The following is an 18,615-nucleotide window of genomic DNA, read 5'->3' as shown; positions in this document are numbered from 1 at the left end:
TTCCTGCGCCTGTCTCCTTTCATTATACAGCATTAATAGTTCATGTTGCTGGCCTTAATGAGAGAGAATTACTTTGGGGGATTATGTAGATTACATTTTCGATTAATTTAGTTAGACTTAACTGGTTAGCCCAATAGAAGTTTAACGAGGGGTTCCTGCAGATGCACTAAGAGTGTGGTTCGATGTGGCAGTTATTGATGTTTGTCCCCCATGAGTCACCATAGGCACAAAGCCAGTATAAATTCCTGACAATAGTCAAAATGAATCTAAGAACACAAACTCTGTAATTTTGACGCTTTTTGCCAAGGTTTTAGTCAAGCAATTTTACATCTAGGTAAGGTGTTTGGTGCAGTATTTCTCAAGTTAAAAAAAATGAGCCACGTTGTCTTATGTAAACAATGCTTGGCAGGTCTGTTTCACTGTTTCCATCAAACTTTTGTGAGTAAAGTACTTCGGATAAAACATTTCATGACCGGCCTGATGGCAATATTTCGGTGAACTTTCAAAATGTTGACAAAACAAAATGGGCGAGACAAGTTGGGATAATTGTCTAAAACAAATCATGCAAGAGCTGTCGTGGAAACGCTTGGTTATATCAATACCCTTACAAAATAATTGCAGTTTAAGTAACTGCAGTCCACTGTGGTATTTTGGATGCAGTAATTGCAGAATAACTGCAGTGTACTTGTTGCAGATAAAAGGCTGTGCGTGATGTGCACTTAAAAATTATTTTGCAGTTAAAATCAGTTTGGGAGTCAGTTTGGTGGAAACACCACTGGTGGCAGTCAGTTTGGTGGAAACACACCACTGGTGGGAAAATGCGCATATTGTCTATGCAGATTTTAGAATTTTCGCATGAAATCTGAAATGTTACCAGTTGGATGGAAACCTCGCTAATAGCGATGTTCCTATTAACTTGTTCTGTGTTTTTTTTCTCACGACGTTTATAAAGTTCGCATAGAAAATAGATACAATTGCCTGCTAGGGTGCATTTCCATTTAACTATCTTGTGCAGATAAAAACATCTGGACGAAATTGTCACCTTGTTATGATGACCGATTTAGGCAAATTGTGTATTAATAAATCCGTGACAGCCTGTATGCCCTCCCACCTATCTGTTTCATGTCTCATGTAGCCTTATTTGCCATATTCGAATTATTCACGTGCCAATGTATTGACACGGTCCGTGACATTGTAAAACTTGCCAGCCAACTAGAAAGGAAAGGTGAAGCAATTAAGGCATTCTTGAAAGAGAAACAAAATGTTTTATAGTTGCTAGCAGTAGACATTTAGAATGCAATGTGGAGTGGATCTTTATAGTTACGCGGTGACGTCACGTGTACTTTACAAATTATTCGTCAATCATCCTCTATTCGAAAAATCCACTCGTTGAACAGATAAAAATAGCTATGTTTCCATTAACTTGTCAAGTGCTTTTATGTTGACTTTTAGAACGTTTCCATCGAAAATAGACCCAATAATTGCCTGCTAGGGTGAGTTACCTGGATGCAAAAACCAGCATGGATAGTATGCAATAATTTACTAATATTTGCCATATTCTAATAATTCTCAGTTTCCATCGTCATTTGTCGCAATAAAAAAACTTTGACAAAATAAAAATCCACCGCTGTCAAACGGATAACATTTTAGTCGATCTTTAGAAAAATTGTCCTATATATCTGCGGTTTCCATTAGGCTACACCTCGCGATGATGTTTTTGCGACATCGCTTTTGTCAAATAAACCTGGGTCAATGGAAAACTGCCTACTGTTGTCGATCTTTCGAAATGTTTCGTATATCTTCCGTTTCCATTACACATGTCGTAATATTTTTTTGTTGTTGCGACATTGCTTTTGTCGAATAAACCTGGGTCAATGGAAACTTGCTTAGTGCTGGTGTGTTCTGCGGATAGAGCGCAATCACAGCAGCTGTTTATTCCGCAGCTGTTTATCGGGTATTCGTGGGCATTGTCGAAATCAAAACCCAACCATCAAGTAAGTCCTGACGAACTCTTGTAATGAAATATCACAAAACCCAGTTTTAGATTATACAGACTTTATGACAAATTAACCTACTTGCACTTTCTAGTCAATTTTTTGCACTGGAATAAATGTTTCTGACAAACATCGCTGTCACATATGCCGTTTTCAACGAAATAAGCTGGTTCTCGAGTTCACGTCTGCTTTATTAATGCAGATGCAAATTACTGATGTATTCAATCAAACATCACACGCAGCTACTAGTGGTGCTCAAATGAATTATGAAAAGGTTTTTGAGATTGGCTATTATTAATCTATCTGTCTGTGTCTAGCAATCTTCACCCTGGCCTGAGTCCCTTTTTAGAGTGATAATGAACACATGTATTGCCACTCAACAACATAGAAGTGTATAATATGTGTTTGTTAGTCAGTGATGTACTATCACCAGTATAATATCAGAGGCTGTGGTTGACCAGGCCTGAGAGGTTCATTAGGTGTAGTTTGGGAGTATGGGGTGCAGCCTAGGACTTTATAAACTGTTATTGTTTCCCTTGCAGATGATAAGAGGAAACTAACCAAGAACAAATCAAAATCAAATCAAATGTTATTGGTTCCATACACATGGTTAGCAGATGTTAATGCAAGTGTAGCGACATGCTTGTGCTTCTAGTTCCGACAGTGCAGCGATATCTAACAAGTAATCAAACAATTCCACAACAACTACCGAATACACACAAATCTAAGTAAAGGGATGGAATAAGAATATGTACATATAAATATATGGATGAGCGAGGGGAATAGGCACGATGCAATAGATGGTATATAATACAGTATATACATATGAGATGAGTAATGCAAGGTATGTAAACATTATTAAAGTGACGAGTGATCCATTTATTAAAGTGGCTAATGATTTTGAGTCTGTATGTAGGCAGCAGCCTCACTGTATCAGGGATGGCTGTTTAACAGTCTGATGGCCTTGAGATCGAAGCTGTTTTTCAGTCTCTCGGTCCCAGCTTTGATGCACCTGTACTGACCTCGCCTTCTGGATGGTAGCGGGGTGAACAGGCAGTGGCTCGGGTGGTTGTTGTCCTTGATGATCTTTTTGGCCTTCCTGTGACATCAGATGCTGTAGGTGTCCTGGAGGGGAGGTAGTTTGACCCCGGTGATGCATTGTGCAGACGGCACCACCCTCTGGAGGGCCTTGTGGTTGTGGGCGGTGCAGTTGCCGTACCAGGCGGCGATACAGCCCGAGAGGATGCTCTCAATTGTGCATCTGTAAAAGTTTGTGAAGGTTTTAGGTGACAAACCAAATTTCTTCAGCCTCCTGAGGTTGTATTATCCTTAAAGCGGGCAAAGAAGGTGTTTAATTTATCTGGAAGCAAGCCATCGGTGTCCGTGACGTGACTGGTTTTCTTTTTGTAATCCGTAATTGCCTGTAGACCCTGCCACATACGTCTCGTGTCTGAGTCGTTGAATTGCGACTCCACTTTGCCCCTATACTGACATTTTGCTTGTTTGATTGCCTTGTGGAGGGAATAACTACACTGTTTATATTCGGCCATATTCCCAGTCATCTTTCTATGGTTAAATGCAGTGGTTCGCGCTTTCAGTTTTGCACGAATACCGCCATCTATACATGATTTCTGGTTAGGGTAAGTTTTTAGTCACAGTGGGTACAACATCTCCAATGCACTTCCTTATAAACTCACTCACGAAATCAGCGTATAAATCAATCTTATTCTCTTAGGCTGCCCGGAACATTTTCCAGTCCGCGTGATCAAAACTATTTTGAGGTGTGGATTCCGATTGGTCGGACCAGCGTTGAATAGTTCTAGTCACAGGTATATCCTGTTTGAGTTTCCACCTATAGAACGGTAGGAGCAAAATGGAGTCGTGGTCAGAGTTGCCGAAGTGAGGGTGGGGGGAGGGCCTTGTATGCATCACAGAAGTTAGAGTAGCAGTGATCCAGTGTATTGCCCGCATGAGTGCTACAGACAATATGCTGATAGAATTGAGGTAGCCTTGTTCTCAAATTTGCTTTGTTAAAATCTCCAGCTACAATAAATGCAGCCTCAGGATATATGGTTTCCAGTTTGCATAGAGTCCAGCGAAGCTCCTTGACGGCGGTCGTGGTATCGGCTTGAGGAGGGATATGCACGGCTGTGATAATAACCGATGAGAATTCTCCTGGGGGATAATATGGTCGGCATTTGATTGTAAGAAATTCTAGGTCAGGTGAACAAAATGACTTGAGTTCCTGTATGTTGTTATGATTACACCATGATTGTCACGACTTCCGCCGAAGTCGGTCCCTCTCCTTGTTCGGGCGGCGTTCGGCAGTCGACGTCACCGGCCTTCTAGCCAACGCCGATCCACTTTTCATTTTCCATTTGTTTTGTCTTTGTTTTACACACCTGGTTTCAATCCCCCAATTACTTGTTCATTATTTAACCCTCTGTTCCCCCCTTGTTTTTTTGTGAGTGATTGTTTGCATGTATACGGTCCGTTATTGTGGGCTAGTTTATTTGTGTTGTATTTATTGATTCTTTGAGTAAATTACGTTCCTTACTCATATCTGCTGTCCTGCGCCTGACTCCTCCACACCAGCTACACACAGGACCATTACAATGAGTCGTTAATCATGAAGCATACACCCCCGCCCTTCTTCTTCCCAGAGAGATGTTTATTTCTGTCAGCGTGACGCATAAAGAATCCTGGTGGCTGTACCGACTCGGACAACATATCCAGAGAGAGCCATGTTTCCGTGAAACCGAGAATGTTACAATCCCGGATGTCTCTCTGGAAAGCAACCCGTGCCATAATTCTGTCTAGCTTGTTATCTAGAGACTGGACACTGGCGAGTAATATACCGTAATTTCCAGACTATAAGCCGCTACTTTTTTCCCACGCTTTGAACCTCGCGGCTTAAACAATGACGCGGCTAATATATGGATTTTTCCCGCTTTAAAAAAATAAATACAAAAATAAAACACATTCTGTGATGTGCTCAGTTTTTTGGCGGCATGAAGCTTTCATTAGACCAATGAAATTGCCGAACGGGTTAAGGTCAAACAACTTTTTTGTTTACTGTTTAGATTAAATCGAGTGCGCTCAAACTTCCCATCATTCTGATTATGGTAGTCATTTTGTCACCCTCATCATGGCAAAGACACGGAGAAATGCATATGATGCAGCTTTCAAGTTGAAGGCGATTGATCTGGCTGTTGGAAAAGGAAATAGAGCTGCTGCACGGGAGCTTGGTCTGGAGTAATGACTTTCTTGGTAGGCTACTGTTTACTGCTAATTTTTTATTTTTTTGTTACAAGCCGTGTTTCGTTAAAGCCTGTGTAAAGTTCATTTGTTTCAATGTACCGGTAGGCACCCGCGGCTTATAGATATGTGCGGCTTATTTATGTTCAAAATAATACTTTTTTAAAAATTCAGTGGGTGCGGCTTATATTCAGGTGCGCTTAATAGTCCGGAAATTACGGTACTCGAAAGCGGTGGGTCGTGTGTACGCCTTCAAAGTCTGACCAGGAGGCCGCTCCGTCTACCTCTTCTGCAGCGATGTTGTTTTGGGTCGGCCTCTGGAATCAGATCCAATGTCCTGGGTGGTGGTGCGAACAAAGGATCCGCTTTGGGAAAGTCGTATTCCTGGTCGTAATGTTGGAAAGTTGACATCGCTCTGATATCCAATAGTTATTTCCGGCTGTATGTAATAACACTTAAGATTTTCTGGGCTAACAATGTAAGAAATAATAATAATAATATATATATATATATATATATATATATATATATATATATATATATATATATATATAAAAAATCTGCATAGTTCCCTAAGGCAGACAAACATTATTTGAATTGAGGGTATCACCATTTTTTAAATCTGTTATCTATTAAAAAAAATGGTGATACCCTCAATTAAAATAATGTTTGTCTGCCATTGTAATTCTAAATGATATTATAAACAGGAGCAGTGTATGTGATGAGTTAAAAGGTTCAATGCAGAACATCCAGGTAACTATTGGTTAACTAATTAACTAACTATTTAGCAGTTTAGCACTATATAGCAGCAAGGCGACCATCTCTGTCGGCGCCATCATGCTAAACAAGGTATGTGCTATCCGGGATTCTTGGGATGTCCCAACTCTGACTTTACCCCATTTGAAATGTAAAATAGTTACGGTTAGGTAAGGGTTATGTTTAGGGTCACATTTACATTTCCCAAGGGTCACAGATAGCAATAACAGGCACAACTTTGATAGTGTTTTCTTCTCAAAGTTGCCTGGATGTCACGTGTCCTACTTAGACTATATCTGTACACTCCTAATAACATGATAATTACAAAACTTCTAATAGATCAAACAAACCACATGTAGCAAATAAGCCGTTACATTTTTTGTTAACCAAATTCAACACTCATTGACCTCCATACAAAAACTCCTTGCTTGGTAAGCGGAAAAAATGGCACTTGCTGGAGAAGACAGATTTTGGGCCGAGTTATCCCTCTTGCTTTGCCTCTTCCTCTCTGTTTATGTTTGTGTGGTTCAAACAAAAACACCCTATTGATTGGTTGACAATGATGAATACCACAATGTAGGATGAAGTTGTTGAAGAGCAACGGCAGAAACTTTCAGTCGACTGCAGTCAAAACCTCATGACCTATGATCACAAGATTTTTATAAAGTTCATGCAGTTGACATATACTGTAGGTGCAAGTCGGAAAATGTTTATCCCCATAATGCAACACACTTTGAAAGGCCGTGACACAAATGTGATCTGCTCGAATGCGCCCATAATTGCAGCTTGTTACAATGTGACACTGATTTGTTTCATCTGCTGCTGTAGACTGTTTAGCAACAATGCAGTCTATCTTTAAAATACTTTGTTGGAATATCCTGTCTTAATAAGGTACCATACATTATAATAATACAATACAAGGAATGTTATGACTTAAATGTCTTAATTATGACACCACTCCCCCCTATTCTCCCTTACTATTGATTTTGGCTTCTGGGAACACCTGTATAATATTGGCATGTGACATTATACATTTTGTTGTACTTCTAGGGACAATGACTGTCCAACATGAAGTATCTCTGCTTAACTGTTTGCCAGTAAAAATAAGTATAATCTAGTATTACAGTGCACGTTGTTTATAACAATAACCAATGCAAAAATCAAAAGGATAAAGTGGTCAATCAATCTGTCAATATACACTATATATACAAAAGTATGTGGACACCCCTTCAATTAGTGGATTTGGCTATTTCAGCCAAACCCGTTGCTGACAGGTGTATAAAATTTTGCACACCGCCATGCAATCTCCATAGCCAAACATTAGCAGTAGAATGGCCTTACTGAAGTGCTCAGTGACTTTCAACGTGGCACTGTCATAGGATGCCACCTTTCTAACAAGTCAGTTCGTCAAATTTCTGCCTTGCAAGAACTGTCCTGGTCGACTGTAAATGCTGTTATTGTGAAGTGGAAACGTCTAGGAGCAACAACGGCTCAGTCGCGAAGTGGTAGGCAACACAAGCTCACAGAACGGGACCACCGAGTGCTGAAGCATGTAGCATGTATAAATTGTATGTCCTTGGTTCCAACACTCACAACAGAGTTCCATACTGCCTCTGGAAATAACGGCAGAACAATAACTGTTCGTCGGGAGCTTCATGAAATGGGTTTCCATGGCCGTGCATCCGCACACAAGCCTAAGATCACAATGCGCAATGCCAAGTGTCGGCTGGAGTGGTGTAAAGCTCGCCGCCATAGGACTCTGGAGCAATAGGACTTTGGAGCTTCACCATCTGGCAGTCCGACAGACGAATCTGGGTTTGGCGGATGCCAGGAGAACGCTACCTGTCTCAATGCATAGTGCCAACTACATTTTGCTGGAGGAGGAATAATGGTCTGGGGCTGTTTTTGATGGTTCGGGCTAGGCCCCGTAGTTCCAGTGAAGGGAAATCTTAACGCTACAGCATACAATGACAACATCAGTGCCCGACCTCACTAATGCTCGTGGCTGAATGGAAGGAAGTGCCCTCAGCAATGTTCCAACATCTAATGGAAAGCCTTACCAGAAGAGTGGAGGCTGTTATAGCAGCAAAGGGGGGGGGGGCAACTCTATAATAATGCCCATGATTTTGGAATGAGATGTTCGAAGAGCAGGTGTCCACATACTTTTGGTCATGTAGTGTACTTTGTCTTGCAATCTTAAAATAATAAAATCACCAGGGATAGGTGGTGTGATTCCCGCAATAGGGGAAGCACTGTATTTTAAAACCTCTAGAATTCTAGTACTGGGGTGTAACCAAAGTCTGCACACCATGTGGATTCCCAGAATCATACTGCTATTAATGAGATCTGTAATTAATTAGTACAATAAAAGTAAGCTTGTTTAGTCATCATTTGGACACTTGCTCTTTATCCTCAGGCAGTGCAGCAACTGTTTGTGAACTCCTCTCTGGCTATTCCACCTCATATTAGCTCCACTACCTCATGCTCTCTCCTGCTGTTGAAAATCCCCTGGCTTTCATGTTTGTTTAGAGCCATGCTTCCCCTTATTTGCTCCTCAGCTGACACAGCCTATTTGAGTGTATTGTTTCAGTATGATCCACTGTTTATCTGAACTGTATATATAATGATGAATGTTTCTGAATGTTTTGGTGGGGAGATGGAACTAGGTGGGGAAGCCTTGCCATTACCATGCAGTGTTAGTGGAAACTAAACATGTCATAGACATTCACAAGAGCTTTAGGAAAGTTGATTTCTCCTTACTGAACCCTGCTTTGTTTTACACATGCAGATAGACAAACTAGTGTCAAATTTGGTGTTCTGTTTAATGACAATAAGTGCACCAATATCTTTGAGGCTATGGTTGGGATTCTGAGGGCTGCCAAGATCTTTCTGAGAGCTGCCAAGAGGAAAAAGATCATCGCATTTGAAGGGGAGCTGCTCCTGCAAGGTGTCCATGACAATGTTGATAACACACTCCTACAAGAATGAAGCTGATGGTTATCATTATTCAGGTGATAAGTCAAGCGTTTCTTTGAGGCTTTACTATTACATCTACCAGGGATCATAAATCAAAATGTTTATAAATTCTTAGGACTACAAATATTGTATTTCTAGGGGATGAAATAAGTAGACATCTTATGAAACAAATTCCTCCTGTTTTAACCATTACAGGAATCACTAAATGGCAATTTAATTGATTGTTTAAATGGTAATTTTGCTACCTCGTGTGGAATTCCTTAGAAAAACTAAGATAGCAAGTGCTTCAAGAGAGACCTTTGCACATACTGCTTTTGCAAAAGCCTCTCTTGAAGCACTTGCATTTTAGTTTTTCCAATGCATGGTGTTACTGTTATTCAAGGAAACACATACTTAGTATTGTGCTCTGGTAGGAAAGAAATGTGAAACTTGATATGGGAAGCAATCGTAATTCTTCAAGAAAATGGTTAGTATTCCTTTTTTAAACAATGACAAATTTAGCAATGTACAATTTCTCTGAACTAATACAATGCATTTACAGTATGATCATTATCAAACTTCATCAAAGTGCAGTTCCTTTCCAATGTTCATTATTGTCTTATAATGGCAATAATACATTCCTAAGAAAGCAATGGGGGGGTTCTGAGGATGGTGAATAAAGCACAAACCTTTACTTTGCAGCCTGATTATTAGCCCAATACAACAGATGCATTGCATACATATATGTTTTTGTAGCCTTATGCTGTGTTATTACATTGCACTCTGCCTCTACTGTATTATTGAAGAACATTTGTATTCATGAAAATGATAGGAGACCATGCAACTGCAGACTAAGTCTGCACTCAATCAATCTATTGTTGGCAAAGCCATAGAAGATTATGACTGCAACTGTAGCCCCAGATAAACCAGATAAAGCATTGACTTGATCCTGAGGTATTACCGTGGATTCCCCTTCCTACCAGGCCCCTTTACTTGGGACTCCCTTGCTAGATCTAATAATAACTTGCAGCAATGGGTCGGGGGGCGGGACCGTGTTTCGTCATGGAGGCAGGAGGAAAACAGAACAGCGCCTGACCGATCTACATTCAAAGCAGGAATCAAAACAAGAAACGGACACGCCTTCTTCGTAGGTTACCTTTGCTGTCACAACTGCAGAAATCTAGATGTGATATAGCTGCAAAAACAGTACCACCTGCAATCAAGAAGAGAGAATCAGTGCATTTGAAGTGGGATTCAAATGGAATCCGCAGAAATGTCAGACAGTCGTTTATAGTTTGAAATTATTCATATCAGGATCAGTAAAATGCCCAACCAGAAAAGCAACAAGGGGAAGAGAAATAAACGCACTAATAGTAGTGGAGATGAGCAAGAAAATGGAGCCAGTGCTGCCGCAACAGTGGGAGCACCAGGGGTAACAACCTTATTGGGGGCTACAGCTGCACCGTTACACGAGCATACAAGTGGTAAGTGTGAAATTGTGTCAAAACATGCGTGGCAAGTTATTGCAATGGATTTTGTTGCATACGCACGAGACGACATAAGCTTACGTTGCTTCACATTTCATTGTTGTCATCGACTGTACCTACCTCACGTGTTATTGCTTTATTGGCAACTAGCATTATGCATTGGTAATTTAATGATGCGTTGACATGGAGCACCATGCATTGCCATATCACGACGCACACATTCAGCCTGGTCTCTTGACTAGAGTAACATAGTAAACGTATATCCGGGATACTTCAATGAGTACGTTAAGTTACCTTTGGTAACCGCCCTACATAAGACGGAATGTTATTTTAGGCGGTAAACGAAAGTAAAGTGATTGGTCGGGTGGATTGGTGAGCCTATGACGCGAACATGTAGCAACTCAAAGGTTGCGTGTTCGAATCTCATCACAGACAATTTTAACTCATTAGCAACTTTGCAACTGCTTAGCATGTTAGCTAACCCTAACCTAAACGTCTAAGAACCCAAAGGTTACGTGTTCAAATCTCATAATGGCAACTTTAGCATTTGAGCTAATTAGCTTTGCAACTACTTACTACTTTTTAACTACTTTGCAACTACTTAGCATGTTAGCTAACCCTTCCTCTAACCTTAACCCCTAGCCTAGCTAACGTTATCCATTTAGCCACTTAGCTAACATTAGCCACAGCAAATTGGAATTTGTAACATATTATACACCTCGCAAATTTGTAACATATTGAACAAATTGCATTTCTTAACATATACGAATTGTAATTCATAACAATTTGAAGTGGTTGACGGACATTCACAAATCATACTAATTGGAGTGTCCCGGATTTACATTTGTGTTAGTATGATATGTATCTTATGTATTTATTTGTGGATGTCTATCATCCATTTCGTATGATATGTTACAAATTGAAATTCGTACAATATGTAACAAATTTGCTAAATGTATAATATTTGACGAATTCCAATTGTTTTTGGCTAACGGTAGCTAGTTGGCTATGTGTCTAACGTTAGCTAGGGGTTAAGGTTTTGAGTTAGATGAAAGGGTTAGGGGAAGGGTTAGTTGACATGCTATGTAGTTGCAAAGTAGCTAAAAAGTAGTGAGTAGTTGCTAAAGTTGTCCATGATTAGATTCAAACATGCAACCTTTGGGTTGGTAGACGTTCGCGTTATACGTCTACCGATTCACCACGAAGAGCCCCTTACTTTCATTTTTGCCTTAAGTAACCTTCTGTCTCATGTACCCATACCAAACGTAACATATTGTACAAATTTTACTGTACTGGATATACATTTACTATGTGATGTCTAGTCTATGAGACCAGGCTGATCTATAACCTGAAAGGGTTCTTCAGCTGTCTTTCCACAGTGGGTTCTACATGGAACCCGAAAGGGTTGTACCTGTGTAACAGTGCTACTTCCGTCCCTCTCCTCGTCCCTACCTGGGCTCTAACCAGGGACCCTCTGCACACATCGACAACAGTTACCCTCGGAGGATCGTTACCTATCGCTCCACAAAAGCCGCAGAGCAAGGGAAACCATTACTTCAAGTCTCAGAGCGAGTGACTTCACCGATTGAAACGCTATTAGCGAGCACCCCGCTAACTAACTAGCCATTTCACACCGGTTACACCTGGAACCAAAAACGGTTCTCCTATGGGGACAGCCAAAGAACCCTTTTGGAACCCTTTTTTCTATGAGTGTAGTGCTTCTTTAATTACTTCATTAAAGGTCTCCCCTGAATCGTTGAAGGACACATTTTCATTAAATCTATTCATTGGACTACTTCCCCACTCACTTGGCTGTACTGATGTGTTTCCCTGTCTGATGTGTATTCAGACAGCCTTTCTCAGTGATCCATGCTCAGTGATGATGGCTCTTATGTTGCAAGATAACACAGACTCCATTAGCATTCTTCTTATTTTTAAATGTTCACACAGTCTATTGCTGTTTAATGTAAAGTTCCAGACAGGCTCTGCATTGATGTTTCAGTCCTGAATCGTTCACTAACAGCATGGAATATTGTCAACATTGCATTCACGGGAGTTAGTCTTTGCAGCATGAATGAAAATCTATTATGTTTAATATCGTTTTGTTGCTCTGTGATATGTCCAAAGTGAATTTTGTGCCTCAAAGCTCATGTTTGTTTTTATTTTCAAGTCATACTTCGTATGAAGATGTTATAATATATTTATGAGTGATATAGTAACTCTTTTGTTTTGTGTCCAGCAGAGGCCCCCTGTGCTACCCCTCTTGTGTGCAGTCTGGCCAGAGACATTGACCTTGAGAAGGATGACTACCAACGTGTAGTGTGCAACAGTGATAGCTGCCCCTATGGCAACTGGATGCACTTGCAGTGCTTCTACGAGTGGGAGAGCAGCATCCTGGTCCAGTTCAACTGCATTGGAAGGGCCCGCAGCTGGAACGAGAAGCAGTGCCGGCAGAACATGTGGACTAAGAAGGGATACGACCTGGCCTTCCGCTTCTGCTCCTGCCGCTGCGGCCAGGGCCACCTTAAGAAAGACACAAACTGGTACCAGGTGAAGCGCATGACAGATGTAAAGAAGAAGATCCCTCTGGAGAAGAGCCTGGGGAAGTTGAGCAGCTCAACTGGAGCTGGAGGGGGTGCATGTGGAGGTGGGTTGGATCTGCCTGATGACCCTAAGAGGGGCAAGTTGCATGGGGGCAGTAAGCTGGCTCACAGAGCAAGTCAGGAGCTGCCTCGCCGACAGTCAGTGGATCGGCAGAACTCTCAAGAGAGGGGACACGTAGGGCTGTTCTGTGCAAGCAGCCTGGGGCCCCGCTCACCCTCTGAGTCCCCGGGCCAGTCCCCTCCGTTAGGCTTCTCCTTCTTCTCCCCGCCCACCTTCGCAGGACCCCGCAACTCCCGGCACCTGGGGGAGTTCCTGAAGAAGGCAGTGCACATGGATAGCCACCGGAAGCACATGCTGGCAAGCGGCATGCTGGGTCGCGGAGGCCACCTGGATCACACCATCTTGCCTCTGCCCAGACTCACCCTGGGGGATAACCCAGTGCAGTTCCTGCGAAGGCTGGACCTCACAGAGCTGCTGACCCACATTCCCAGGCACAAGCTGAACACCTACCACGTACGTATGGAGGATGATGCCCAGGCAGGCCAGGGAGAGGACCTGAGGAGGTACATCCTGTCAGCTCTGAGCGCCAGCCACAGGAACATGGTCAACTGTGCCCTGTGCCACCGCACCCTGCCTGTCTTTGAGCAGTTCCCCCTGGTGGACGGGACCCTGTTCCTGAGCCCTGCTAGACATGATGAGATCGAGTATGATGTGCCGTGCCACCTGCAAGGTAGGCCTGCGGAACAATGTCTGTCTCTGAGGAACTGAATTTGAAACACTTAGGCTATCAGAATCAGCAGACAGCTAAAACATAGCACATGCCTCATAAGTATGTTGTGATAGGCTACAAACTCAAATATTGTAAACGGAAAATGGCATCATTCTTGTTAGATATTCTGTGGACATATTTTCCCACAAACAGCCTCAGGAAACCTGTAATTACAACATTGAAAATGATTGGCTTGGTCCTGTGCTTCCTGCTGAGGTAGAAAAAATGTGTACAGTGAAAAGTTCAAGCTTACTGTTGACAGCTGATAAGGTCTCAGGAGCTACAGTATGTGGCTGCAAGCAAATTATTTGGACTTCAAAAGGTGTATGGTGGGACAGACAAAAGTCTTCAGAATAACACTTTTCATCATTTGTTATTCAGGTCTGCGTATAGGGTGTTATCTCTTGCATATATTTAAGATGAGAGCACACCATAATAAACTTGGCACAATACAATGAATTACTTTAATTGAGAAGTAAATGAAATGATTATGCCACATGAATGTGATCAAGCATATCATACATATCAATCAAGTCAATCTATCCAGTTTTCCACGAGCGGCTTGGTAGCTATTCACCACATTGATATGAATTAAAACAGTGGATGGATGATGTTGCTTTGATCTTCAGCCTTTGATATGCATGATTAATATGCGTTACAGTGAAATCACTTTCATGCATGTCTTTTTCACACTGTAGGGCTTATTGTAGATTATATTAAATAACACTATTGTCTCTCTTGTGAAGGGAGGCTGATGCACCTGTATGCAATCTGTGTCGACTGTCTGGAGGGAGTCCACAAAATTGTATGTATCAAATGCAAGTCCAGGTGGGATGGGAGCTGGCACCAGTTGGGGACAATGTACACCTACGATATACTGGCTGCGACGCCATGTTGTCAGGTGAGTAGGCTACTTAGTATTCCTCACATTTTTTTCTTCTCATGAGGAGTTTGAAATTCATCTTTGGGTCTGTATCTGCATGGTCGAGGGTCGTCATTCGGACATGGCAGGCTGCCATAAAGTAACTTCATGGGCCATAGTCAGATCAAAATGCAGGTTGTGTTGTGGCTAGATCTCTTGCTATCAATTAGTCTCATTGACATTATGGATGGCAAAGTCAACTACTGCAGATCCATAGCCATTTCCTCTCTTTGTGCCCTTAGGCCCGTCTGAACTGCAAGCACTGTGGTAAGCCGGTCATAGATGTCAGGGTGGGGATGCAGTACTTCTCAGAGTACAGCAACGTGCAGCAGTGCCCCCACTGTGGGAACCTCGACTACCACTTTGTCAAGCCATTCTCCTCCTTCAAAGTCTTGGAAGCTTATTGACAAATGTTGTGCATGTATGCTTGTGCGTGTATGCTTTTTTCTGGGCTTCAGTTATTGTTTTCTCATTTTTTATGTATAGAAAGAATATGACTCCACTAAAAAGTTCCAAGACAGCATCTACATGATTTCAGAAAAAAATTTCTATTCATAAGACCTTAAACGGTTTGGAACTGTCTGGCAGTTAAAAAGACGAGCAACGCATATACTGTGACAAGTGAATGTATCTGTAGGTCAAATTGCATTTTTACAAAAAATCTCTAATAAAGGAGAGAAAGAAATGTTGCATGTTCTTGTTCATCATAATTGGCAAACAGCAAAGAGTCGGTGGGAATTAGTACATTTTTAAATGACACTATGAATCTCTTTGGTTAATGCTTGGCTTATTGGTGCACAGTGATTGGTACATATTGAAGGTGTGTAGTGACTAATATCTACCCCCCGTACTGTAAAAAAAATTGCCCAGCCTCTCATTGAATTCACTCACTCAAAATAATGTTTAAGACCACTAATAGCAATAACTGTAGCGACCCTGTGTTTATAAACGTGGATATTGACTTTACCACTTAAGCATGCCTTTGTGGCACAGTCGATGCCATGCAGGGTTACAGGCCAGAAGGTTGAGGGTTTGCCGACCACCACGGATGAGCTCACTATTTGAACAAGGAGAGGGATGAAGTGCTGCATCAGATGACTGGCCTCCTCAATCACCCAACCTCAACCCAATTGAGATGGTTTGGGATGAGTTGGACCACAGAGTAAAGGAAAAGCAGCCAACAGGTGCTCAGCATATGTGGGAACTCCTTCAAGACTGTTGGAAAATCATTCCTCATGAAGCTGGTTGAGAGAATGCCAAAAGTGTGCAAAGCTGTCATCAAGGCAAAGGGTGGCTACTTTGAAGAATCTCAAATATAAAATATATTTTTAATTTAACACTTTTTTGGTTACTATATGATTCCATGGGTTATTTCATGGTTTTGATGTCTTCACTATTATTCTACAATGTAGAAAATAGTACAAATAAAGAAAAACCCTGGAATGATAAGGTGTGTCCAAACTTTTGAGTGGTACTGTATATACTCACCCTAAAGTTACATTAGTAGCCAGCAACATTGCTGGGGCTGGAGAGGCGGCATCCTTCTGATGTACTCAATATGACTGTCCCATGTTCTCCACTGCAACCTGTTGAAGAGGGCTCCCCTGACTGGAGGAAGCCCGGGATCTATTTTTCTGTTGCATAATGTGAAGACACCTCCGTTACATCCTGCTTCATACAAGCAAAATGTGCTTCCTGTACACTATCGGAAAAGGGAAAACCATACGACGGATGCAGAAATGTGGCTCTCTGGTAGTCCACACATTGGAGTGTTACTGCAGCCCTACCTGGTGCTGAGTAGTGTCCCACAGGTGGAGGAGAGGGAACATAGGCTCCAGAGAGGGGGTATAATCCACATGGTAGTAGTCCACTGGATACCTCAGAACCATATTCCACTGGACCGCGGGTTGGCAGTGTGGAAATTACCCTGTGTGGTCTCTGTGGGCCGCCATACTAAAGGAAAGGGGGATACCTAGTCCACGTGTTTTAAGCAGACCACCATAGTGCCTGTGCCCAAGAACACTAAGGTACCCTGCCTAAATGACTACCGACCCGTAGCACTCACGTCTATAGCCATGAAGTGCTTTGAAAGGCTGGTCATGGCTCACATCAACACCATCATCCTAGAAACCCTAGACCCACTCCAATTTGCATACCGCCCTAACACATCCACAGATGATGCAGTCTCTATTGCACTCCACACTGCCCTTTCCCACCTGGACAAAAGGAACACCTATGTGAGAATGCTATTCATTGACTACAGATCAGCGTTCAACACCATAGTGCCCTCAAAGCTCATCAATAAGCTAAGAACCCTGGGACTAAACACCTCCCTCTGCAACTGGATCCTGGACTTCCTGACGGGCCGCCCCCAGGTGGTAAGGGTAGGTAACAACACATCCGCCATGCTGATCCTCAACACGGGCCCCTCAGGGATGCGTGCTCAGCCCCCTCCTGTACTCCCTGTACACTCATGACTGCACGGCCAGACACGATTCTAACACCATCATTGTTAGATGGGGGTATAACAACGAGACAGGCTATAGGCAGGAGGTCAGAGACCTGGCCGTGTGGTGCCAGGACAATAACCTCTCTCTCAACGTGATCAAGACAAAGGAGATGATTGAGGACTACAGGAAAAAGAGGACCGAGCACACCCCCAGGAGACTGAAAATATTTGGCATGGGTCCTCAGATCCTCAAAAGGTTCTACAGCTGCACCATTGAGAGCATCCTGACTGGTTGCATCACTGCCTGGTATGGCAACTGCTCGGCCTCTGACCGCAATGCACTACAGAGGGTAGTGCGAACAGCCCAGTACATCACTGGGGCCAAGCTTCCTGCCATCCAGGACCTCTATACCAGGAAGGCCCTAAAAATTGTCAAAGACCCTAGTCATAGACTGTACCGGAGCGCCAAGTCTAGGTCCAAGAGGCTTCTAAACAGCTTCTACCCCCAAGCCATAAGCCTCCTGAACATCTAGTCAAATGGCTACCCAGACTATTTGCATTGCCCCCCCCCCCTCCCGTCTCCTCTCCACACCAGTGCCACTCTGTTGTCATCTATGCATAGTCACTTTAATTAACTCTACCTACATGTACATACTACCTCAACTAACCGGTGCCCCCACACATTGACTCTGTACCGGCACTCCCTTGTATATATTGTTATTTTTTTACTGCTACTCTTTAATTACTTGTTACTTTTATCTCTTATTCTTATCCAGATTTTTTGAAACTGCACTGTCGGTTAGGGGCTCGTAATTAAGCATTTCACTGTAAGGTCTACACCTGTTGTATTCGGCACATGTGACTAATAACATTTGATTTGATTTTGATTAAACCCAACCCCTCTGAATCAGAGAGGTGGGGTGGGCTGCCTTAATCAACATCTACATCATCGGCACCCGGGGAATATTGGGTTGACTCGGGCAGATCAACAGATGTGTACCTTGTCAGCTCAGGGATTCAAACCAGCAACCTTTCAGTTACTGGCCCAACGCTCCTACCCTCCAGGCTACCTGCTGAGGTGTCAGCAAAGGCACAAATCCAGCTTGAAGGACCATGAAAGAGAGCACTGACAAAAATGAAAATGTACATCCCCATTTTCATTTTTGTCAGTATGTGTAAAAAAAGTTCCCTGTATGTGTTAACTCTTGGGGTGCCTTATTCCCCTCTAACTGGGGGCGGTGTCAGTGGGTCACAGGTCAGAAAATACGTGGAACCTGGTCGCTCTCTTTCAAGTACACTCGTAACAATCTAAGCATTAGGAAACTTCTATTAGATCAAATAAGCCTCACATATCAAAATAACAATTCATGTTTGTCTTGACTAAATTCTACACTCATTGCCCCCCATACAAAAATTCCTTG

The 18,615-nt window shown here is 42.5% G+C and overlaps 1 protein-coding gene across 2 annotated transcripts; it reads left to right on the top strand.

Annotated features, from left to right (window-relative positions):
• The first annotated feature begins 9,366 nt into the window (after positions 1-9,366).
• LOC115174796 (headcase protein homolog) lies at positions 9,367-15,430 on the top strand. Of its 2 annotated transcripts, none has more exons than XM_029733705.1 (4): positions 9,367-10,447; positions 12,690-13,784; positions 14,570-14,724; positions 14,988-15,430. In XM_029733705.1, exons 1-4 carry the CDS (start codon positions 10,288-10,290, stop codon positions 15,150-15,152), a joined length of 1,575 nt encoding a protein of 524 aa, XP_029589565.1. In that variant the 5' UTR covers positions 9,367-10,287; the 3' UTR covers positions 15,153-15,430. The 2 variants fall into 2 exon arrangements, with proteins under 2 accessions (XP_029589565.1, XP_029589566.1); XM_029733706.1 differs by having other exon boundaries at positions 9,368-10,447; positions 12,693-13,784.
• The last annotated feature ends 3,185 nt before the right edge of the window (positions 15,431-18,615 follow it).

Source organism: Salmo trutta, chromosome 35 (genome assembly GCF_901001165.1).
Source record: "Salmo trutta chromosome 35, fSalTru1.1, whole genome shotgun sequence".
Lineage (NCBI taxonomy): Eukaryota > Metazoa > Chordata > Actinopteri > Salmoniformes > Salmonidae > Salmo > Salmo trutta.
The sequence above is the reverse complement of the archived record's forward strand: the minus strand, read 5'-3'. Positions and strand labels throughout refer to the sequence as shown.

Bases quoted from the DNA above. Each gene is read 5' to 3' on its own strand.
- LOC115174796 (XM_029733705.1), top strand. From the start codon at position 10,288: ATGCCCAACCAGAAAAGCAACAAGGGGAAGAGAAATAAACGCACTAAT. The intron at 10,448-12,689 runs GTAAGTGTGAAA...TTTTGTGTCCAG, and splicing joins GTTACACGAGCATACAAGTG to CAGAGGCCCCCTGTGCTACC. The intron at 14,725-14,987 runs GTGAGTAGGCTA...TTGTGCCCTTAG, and splicing joins CTGCGACGCCATGTTGTCAG to GCCCGTCTGAACTGCAAGCA.